At 52.7% G+C, this 9,367-nt stretch overlaps 1 protein-coding gene across 1 annotated transcript in view; it reads right to left on the bottom strand.

Moving 5' to 3' along the window:
- Positions 1 to 8,271, bottom strand: part of LOC138353547 (spidroin-1-like) — an 11,381-nt gene extending 3,110 nt beyond the window's left edge. The window contains exons 1-2 of the mRNA XM_069306722.1: positions 7,752 to 8,271; positions 2,835 to 3,053 (exon numbers count right to left, since the gene is read on the bottom strand). Coding sequence (XP_069162823.1) covers positions 2,835 to 3,053; positions 7,752 to 8,271 — 739 coding nt within the window. The remainder of the gene's footprint in view (positions 1 to 2,834; positions 3,054 to 7,751) is intronic.
- Positions 8,272 to 9,367: the final 1,096 nt, after the last annotated feature.

Below are 9,367 nucleotides of genomic sequence, written 5' to 3'. Positions count from 1 at the left end.
TCAGGTGGTGGTGGGGAGCACAGTGCTCAGGTGGTGGTGGGGAGCACAGTGCTCAGGTGGTGGCGGGGAGCACAGTACACAGGTGGTGGCGGGGAGCACAGTACACAGGTGGTGGCGGGGAGCACAGTACACAGGTGGTGGCGGGGAGCACAGTACACAGGTAAGAGTGCTCAAGTAAGAGAGAGAGAGAGTACAGAGCACGCGCCCCACCACCACTAGAGTGGAATAATAACTGACAGGAGTAGTTCCGGTAACCTTGACTTCCTCACACACCCATAATGGCTGACACCCTACACCCTACACCCTACTGACCCCAGGGTTACTACACCACCAGTGTTGAGTGTACCACTCAACACTGGTGGTGTGTTCAGCGATTTAGAGCGGGAAGATCGTGCCTCTCACAGCTACTTGACCACTACGACAAAGTCACTGAGGCATTAGAAGAAAAACAGAATGCTGAGGTGATATACACGGACTTCGCAAAGGTATTCGACAAATGTAACCATGGCGTGATAGCACACAAAATGGGGTCACTGCGAATAACTGGTAAATTAGGATGCTGGATACTCAGTTTTCTGTCGAACAGAACACACAGAGCAACAGTCAACCATATAAAATAGAGTTCAAGCACAGTTAAAAGCTCTGTACCTCTGGGTACAGTCCTTGCACCACTGCTGTTCCTTATTCTCATATCAGATATAGACAAAAATACAAGTCACAGCTTCGTGTCATCCTTTCCAGATGACACAAAAATCAGCATGAAAATTACCTCTGCTGAAGACATTGAAAAACTACAAGCACATATTAATAAAGTTTTCGACTGGGCAGCAGAAAATAACATGATGTTTAACAATGATAAATTCCAGGTACTCAGGTACGGTAAAAATGAGGACCTTAAACATAATACAGGGTACAAAACACAATCAAAATCTGCCCATAGTAGGAAAACAGCATGTAAAGGATTTGGGAATAATGATGTCCGACGACCTAACGTTTAGGGAGCATAACCAAGCAAATATTGCGACAGCCAGAAAAATGATAGGATGGATTACGAGAACTTTCAAATCCAGGGATCCCATCACAATGGTTGTACTCTTCAAGTCACTTGTGTTGTCCCGTCTTGAGTACTGCTCAGTACTCACTTCCCCCTTCAGAGCAGGAGAGATTGCTGAAATAGAGGGAATACAGAGAACACATACGGCACGCATAGACGAGATAAAGCACCTAAATTATTGGGATCGTCTCAAAGCTCTCCAAATGTACTCACTAGAAAGGAGACGAGAGAGATACCAAATAATATACACATGGAAAATACTGGAGGGCCAGGTCCCTAATCTACACAGTAAAATAACAACGCGTTGATGCCTGGTTGATGGGGTTCTGGGAGTTCTTCTACTGCCCAAGCCCGGCCCGAGGCCAGGCTTGACTTGTGAGAGTTTGGTCCACCAGGTTGTTGCTTGGAGCAGCCTGCAGGCCCACATATACCTGCTTGATGGGGTTCTGGGAGTTCTTCTACTCCCCAAGCCCGGCCCGAGGCCAGGCTTGACTTGTGAGAGTTTGGTCCACCAGGCTGTTGTTTGGAGCGGCCCGCAGGCCCACATACCCACCACAGTCCGGTTGGTCCGCCACTCCTTGGAGGAATAAATCTAGTTTCCTCTTGAAGATGTCCACGGTTGTTCCGGCAATATTTCTTATGCTCGCTGGGAGGACGTTGAACAACCGCGGAACTCTGATGTTTATACAGTGTTCTCTGATTGTGCATATGGCACCTCTGCTCTTCACTGGACCTCTGATGTTTATACAGTGTTCTCTGATTGTGCCTATGGCACCTCTGCTCTTCACTGGACCTCTGATGTTTATACAGTGTTCTCTGATTGTGCCTTTGGCACCTCTGCTCTTTACTGGACCTCTGATGTTTATACAGTGTTCTCTGATTGTGTCTATGGCACCTCTGCTCTTCACTGGTTCTATTCTGCATTTTCTTCCATATCGTTCACTCCAGTACGTTGTTATTTTTACTGTGTAGATTTGGGACCTGACCCTCCAGTATTTTCCATGTGTATATATTTGGTATCTCTCTCGTCTTCTTTCTAGAGAGTACATTTGTGGTGTGTCGGGCATGTCTCCACAGTGCTGACATTTCCTCTCATCTTCCGGAACCTGTAAGCCTAGACGCCGTGTACATGTGTATCCAAGCCTCTTGCGAACTAAGTGTAATTCTGTTGTTCTCCTGATGCCTTTCATCAATATAGGAAACATGTATCCCCGTCCCACAGACAACCATGTATCCCCGTCCCACAGACAACCATGTATCCCTGTCCCACAGACAACCATGTATCCCCGTATCACAGACAACCATGTATCCCCATCCCACAGACAACCATGTATCCCTGTCCCACAGACAACCATGTATCCCCGTCCCACAGACAACCATGTATCCCCGTCCCACAGACAACCATGTATCCCTGTCCCACAGACAACCATGTATCCCCGTATCACAGACAACCATGTATCCACCGTCCCACAGCCAACCATGTATCCACCGTCCCACAGACAACCATGTATCCCCGTCCCACAGATAACCATGTATCCAGCGTCCCACAGACAACCATGTATCCCCGTCCCACAGACAACCATGTATCCACCGTCCCACAGATAACCATGTATCCCCCGTCCTACAGACAACCATGTATCCCCATCCCACAGACAACCATGTATCCCCCGTCCCACAGATAACCATGTATCCCCCGTCCCACAGATAACCATGTATCCCCCGTCCCACAGACAACCATGTATCCCCCTTCCCACAGACAAGTCTAGGAGGATGGGCCTACCTGAAACAGTAGTCGTCAGCAACAGCAGCAGCAGGAGAGGTTCAGGGCCACACTTGAGGGCCACGGGTCCAGGGCCACACTTGAGGGCCATGTGTCCAGGGGCCACGGGTCCAAGGGCCCGCATGAGGACCATGATGCTGGGGCCACGGTCAGGGTCACACATGCCCCTCCAACACCTCCTTGGAGTTGATGTCTTATCAATAACTTTACAATTACTTGCTGATCAACACAAACAACTCATCACTTCCTCATTAACGCAGAGCCGTTGAGCTGGTTGGTGTAAACAAGTGACTGCTGAGCAGCGTCCGTGTGTTGTATTAACAATCACTCACGTTGTTGTATTTCACAATTACACCTGACAAGAGAGCGGGGCACGAGGAGCCAGAGCGTGGTGGGACACGTCCGTCACCGGCGGTGTCTGGCGGCCGACTGAGGCCCGCCCAGGCCCCGCCCACCACCTCACCTCGCCTGCCGGGGGTCACCACGTGGCTCACTGTCCGCCATCTTGTCCTGGTCATGAGGCACTTAGGATACACTCACGAGAGTGCTGGGAGTGTCCCCAGGTCATGATGCACTTGAGACACACTCACGACAGTACTGGGAGTGTCCCCAGGTCATGACGCATTTGAGACACTCACGAGAGTGCTGGGAGTGTCCCCAGGTCATGACGCACTTGAGACACACTTAAGACAGTACTGGGAGTGTCCCCAGGTCATGAGGCACTTGGGACACACTCACGAGAATGACCAGGTAGAATGACCAGGTAGAATGACCTGGTAGAATGACCTGGTAGAATGACCAGGAAGAATGACCAGGAAGAATGACCTGGTAGAATGACCAGGAAGAATGACCTGGTAGAATGACCAGGTAGAATGACCAGGGAGAATGACCAGGGAGAATGACCAGGGAGAATGACCAGGTAGAATGACCAGGAAGAATGACCTGGTAGAATGACCAGGAAGAATGACCTGGTAGAATGACCTGGTAGAATGACCAGGTAGAATGACCAGGGAGAATGACCAGGTAGAATGACCAGGTAGAATGACCAGGGAGAATGACCAGGTAGAATGACCAGGTAGAATAACCAGGTAGAATGACCAGGAAGAATGACCTGGTAGAATGGTAGCGTTGTGACGCCCCCCAACATGACGGACCATTGTGACCACCCCCCCCCCCCCAACATGACGCATGGGGCGCCCTCTACACGACGACGTGCAGCGCTACACGATGCAGGTCTACGATCAGAGGCCAGAGTGTTGGACGACCACAGCTGACAATACCATAGTCAGCCATGCTGACGCCCGCCCTTGTGTCCTGATGCCAAGACCTGAGTCATTGTCTTCACGATGCCCACTCACCACACACACACACACACACTCACACTCACACACACACACACACACACACACACACACACACACACACACACACACACACACACACACACACACACACACACATTCAGAATCTTGTACACCACATATGTAAGACCAATCCTGGAGTATGCGGCCCCAGCATGGAGCCCGTACCTTCTCAAGCACAAGACGAAGCTGGAAAAAGTCCAAAGGTATGCCACTAGACTAGTCCCAGAACTAAGAGGCATGAGTTACGAGGAAAGGCTGCGGGAAATGCACCTTACGACACTGGAAGACAGAAGAGTAAGGGGGGACATGATCACAACCTACAAAATCCTCAGAGGAATCGACGGGTAAACAAAGAAAAACTATTCAACACTGGTGGGACGCGAACAAGGGGACACAGGTGGAAACTGAGTACCCACATGAACCACAGAGACATTAGAAGGAACTTTTTCAGAGTCAGAGTAGTTGACGGATGGAATGCATTAGGCAGTGATCAGCCTCCATACACCCAGGTGTTTGGAGGCTGACTCCATACACAGTTTATAATGTAGATATGAAAGCCCAATAGGCTCAGGAGCCTGTACACCTGTTGATTGACAGTTGAGAGGCGGGACCAAAGAGCCAGAGCTCAACCCCCGCAAGCACAAATAGGTTAGTACAAATAGGTGAGTACCACACACACACACACACGCGTGTGTGGTGTGTGTGTGAAGAAAATTGAGAGAAAAATGTGCGTAAAAAGCTAGTGGAACATCTGGAGCGAAGGAACTTTGTAACACAGCATCAACATGGGTTCAGGGATGGCAGGTCCTGCCTCACAGGGCTAATGGAATTCTACGACCAGGCAACAAAAATCAGGCAAGAAAGAGAAGGGTGGGCAGACTGCATATTTTTGGATTGCAACAGAGAGAGAGAGAGAGAGAGAGAGAGAGAGAGAGAGAGAGAGAGAGAGAGAGAGAGAGAGAGAGAGAGAGTGAGAGAGAGTGAGAGTAAGAGTGAGAGTAAGAGTGAGAGTAAGAGTGAGAGAGAGAGTGAGAGAGAGAGTGAGAGAGAGAGTGAGAGAGAGAGTGAGAGAGAGAGTGAGAGAGAGAGTGAGAGAGAGAGTGAGAGAGAGAGTGAGAGAGAGAGAGAGAGAGAGAGAGAGAGAGAGAGAGAGAGAGAGAGAGAGAGAGAGAGAGAGAGAGAGAGAGAGAGAGAGAGAGCCACGATAGGAAACATACGCTTGTATCTGTTACAATGGAAGGAAGTCAGAGAACACTGTCTGAACAGTAGAGGTGCCATAGGCACAATCAGAGAACACTGTCTGAACAGTAGAGGTGCCATAGGCACAATCAGAGAACACTGTCTGAACAGTAGAGGTGCCATAGGCACAATCAGAGAACACTGTCTGAACAGTAGAGGTGCCATAGGCACAATCAGAGAACACTGAACATCAGAGGTCCGCGGTTGTTCAATACCCTCCCAGCAAGCATTAGAAATATTGTCGGAACAAAGGTTCTTCAAGAGGCAGTTAGACAAGTTCTTGCAAGAAGTGCCGGACCAACCGGGCTGTGGTGGGTATGTGGGCCTGCGGGTCGCTCCAAGCAACAGCCTGGTGGACCAGGTCGACCACCCTGCAGCTGGACCACCCAACCCGACCTCAGGTGTGGTCGACCACACCTCCACTAATACAAGTCGACGGCTTGTAACAAGTCGTTTATATTTCTTGATTTCATGTTTAGAAAGTGAAGGAAGGTTGGTATATTTTCCTGTGTGAGGAGGCAGGGTTTATGAGGCAGGCTGGGCGCGGCCTGCCTCATAAACCCTGACCATATGCTCCTTAACTTCCCGTCAACCAGGCGATTATTATTGACAGTCAGTTTACACGCGACGCATACAACGGTCTGTCCATGGGTCCTGTACCTCTGTCAGTGTTCACCAGGTGACCTGTACCTCTGTCAGTGTTCCCCAGGTGACCTGTACCACTGTCAGTGTTCCCCAGGTGACCTGTACCTCTGTCAGTGTTCACCAGGTGACCTGTACCACTGTCAGTGTTCACCAGGTGACCTGTACCACTGTCAGTGTTCCCCAGGTGACCTGTACCTCTGTCAGTGTTCCCCAGGTGACCTGTACCACTGTCAGTGTTCCCCAGGTGACCTGTACCTCTGTCAGTGTTCACCAGGTGACCTGTACCTCTGTCAGTGTTCACCAGGTGACCTGTACCTCTGTCAGTGTTCACCAGGTGACCTGTACCACTGTCAGTGTTCACCAGGTGACCTGTACCACTGTCAGTGTTCCCCAGGTGACCTGTACCTGTACACACAAGAGAGGGCCACTGTAGAGCACCACACAAGAGAGGGCCAAGTACACACACACAAGTGGTCCTCTAGGTGTTGATGTGTAGTTCCTGCGGCGGTCACTCCAGGCGGCTGACACTGTGTGTAGCACACCCTGAGCCACACCCTGAGACACACCCTCAACCACACCCTGAGAGACACCCTCAGCCACACCCTCAGCCACACTCCTAGCCACACCCTGAGCTGCACCCTAGCCACACCCTGTTACGGCCTATTGGGTTGCAACTGGGTTCTTTCTCTGATCTTATTAGAGTTTGGGTATCCGGCCCCAAGTTAGTAGTGGCTTTCAAGGGGTGTGTTCCGTAACGCAAGTAAATTAAAGGGGAAGGGATACAAATACACAAAATTAAATATATATTGCTACCACCACCATAAATAAATATATCACAGTCACACGCGGGGTTGCTATTACTACACTTCTTATTTACAATAACTCGTCTTCCTCCGAAGACACGGGATGCTCCACGGTGCTCACGATGAGTAGCCCTGGTCCTCTTCTTGTGGCCTCACGATGAATCCTTAGATTCTCTAGACGAGTCTACCCCGGCCACAGGCCAGCCGAATCACAGTCCCACTGGGTGCACCGTCGTGGAGGCCTTCAACCACAAATCCAGCCTGTAGCTGGCAGGTTCCAATCAGCTACGCTGCGTAGGCCACTCCACGACCGATACTAGGGTTGCGAGCCCTAGGCAGGAGCCTCGTGTGATTCCACAGATCACTCTCCTCACCACAACACCCCAGTGGCTAGTCTTCTCCACCAGTCAGCCCGGGTACGACAATCCCTGTTCTGCCACCTCATAGGCAGGCTAACACAACAGTGTTCATCCGGGGGGTGACTCACAGCTTCTGCAGCAAATGCGTGGAGATACTAAGGCTGCCTTGGGTAGACTGACCATCGTCCAATCCAGCAGTCCCAGGTCGACTCTGTAATCAGACACGTCATCAGTACTAGGGACACCCTAGGGCACCTCACAGGCTTAGACACAAACGTCCACCTATCCACTTCATAGATGGCGTTGCTGTCTAAGCGCCACCTCACCAGAGGTCAGCAGCGGCTATGTTACGAGCTGAACAAGACGGGAAACCAGCCCCTGTGGCCGGTATATCTCGTCCCTCACTAGTGGCATCGTCCATTTGGAGGGGGTTTCGGGAGCTGACCCACAGATGGCGTGGTCGTCACTGCTCCGTGCTCGGACGCTGGACTCGGGTCCGTAACACACCCTCAGCCACACTCTGAGCCACACCCTCAGCCACACCCTCAGCCACACCCTGAGCCGCACGCCTAGCCACACCCTGAGCCACGCCCTGAGCCACACCCTGAGCCGCACCCTTAGCCACACCCTGAGCCGCACCCCTAGACACACCCTGAGCCACACCCTGAGCCGCACGCTTAGCCACACCCTGAGCCACACCCTGAGCCGCACCCCTAGCCACACCCTGAGCCGCACCCCTAGCCACACCCTGAGCCACACCCTGAGCCGCACCCCTAGCTACACCCTGAGCCACACCCTGAGCCACACCCCTAGCCACACCCTGAGCCACACCTTGAGCCCCACCCTTAGCCCCACCCTTAGCCACACCCTGAGCCACACCCTGAGCCACACCCTGAGCCACACCCCTAGCCACACCCTGAGCCACACCTTGAGCCCCACCCTTAGCCACACCCTGAGCCGCACCCCTAGCCACACCCTGAGCCGCACCCCTAGCCACACCCTGAGCCACACCCTGAGCCACACCCATAGCCACACCCTGAGCCACACCCTGAGCCACACAACACAGCCACACCCTGAGCCACACCCTGAGCCACACAACACAGCCACACCCTGAGCCACACAACACAGCCACACCCTGAGCCACACAACACAGCCACACCCTGAGCCACACGACACAGCCACACCCTGAGCCACACAACACAGCCACACCCTGAGCCACACAACACAGCCACACCCTGAGCCACACTGAGCCACACAACACAGCCACACCCTGAGCCACACTGAGCCACACAACACAGCCACACCCTGAGCCACACTGAGCCACACAACACAGCCACACTGAGCCACACAACACAGCCACACCCTGAGCCACACCCACAAGGCCAGCTAACACACGCCACTAAGTGTTAATTAGTCAATAAGTTGATGATAAGGGTGGTGGTGCCCTGGTGGTGCTGGGGTGAGCTCTGGCTCCTGGTCCCGCCTCCCTACTACCAAACACCCGAGCCTGTTGGGCTACGTCATTCCTGCTGCTTATAATTGTTAATTATAACATGTCTCACACATGTCCCCCACACATGTCCCCCACACATGTCCCCCACACATGTCCCCCACACATGTCCCCCACACATGTCCCCCACACATGTCCCCCATACATGTCCCCCACACATGTCCCCCACACATGTCCCCCACACATGTCCCCCATACATGTCCCCCACACTTGTCCCCCACACATGTCCCCCACACATGTCCCCCATACATGTCCCCCACACATGTCCCCCCACACATGTCCCCCACACATGCCCCCCCACACATGTCCCCCACACATGTCCCCCACACATGTCCCCCCCACACATGTCCCCCACACATGTCCCCCCACACATGTCCCCCCCACACATGTCCCCCAGACATGTCCCCCACACATGTCCCCCCCACACATGTCCCCCATACATGTCCCCCATACATGTCCCCCCACACATGTCCCCCACACATGTCCCCCACACATGTCCCCCCACACATGTCCCCCACACACATGTCCCCCACACATGTCCCCCACACATGTCCCCCCACACATGTCCCCCCCACACATGTCCCCCACACATGTCCCCCACACATGTCCCCCC

This window comes from Procambarus clarkii, chromosome 58 (assembly GCF_040958095.1).
Source record: "Procambarus clarkii isolate CNS0578487 chromosome 58, FALCON_Pclarkii_2.0, whole genome shotgun sequence".
In the NCBI taxonomy this organism is placed as follows: Eukaryota; Metazoa; Arthropoda; class Malacostraca; order Decapoda; family Cambaridae; genus Procambarus; species Procambarus clarkii.
This window is presented reverse-complemented; position numbering and strand designations above follow the sequence as displayed.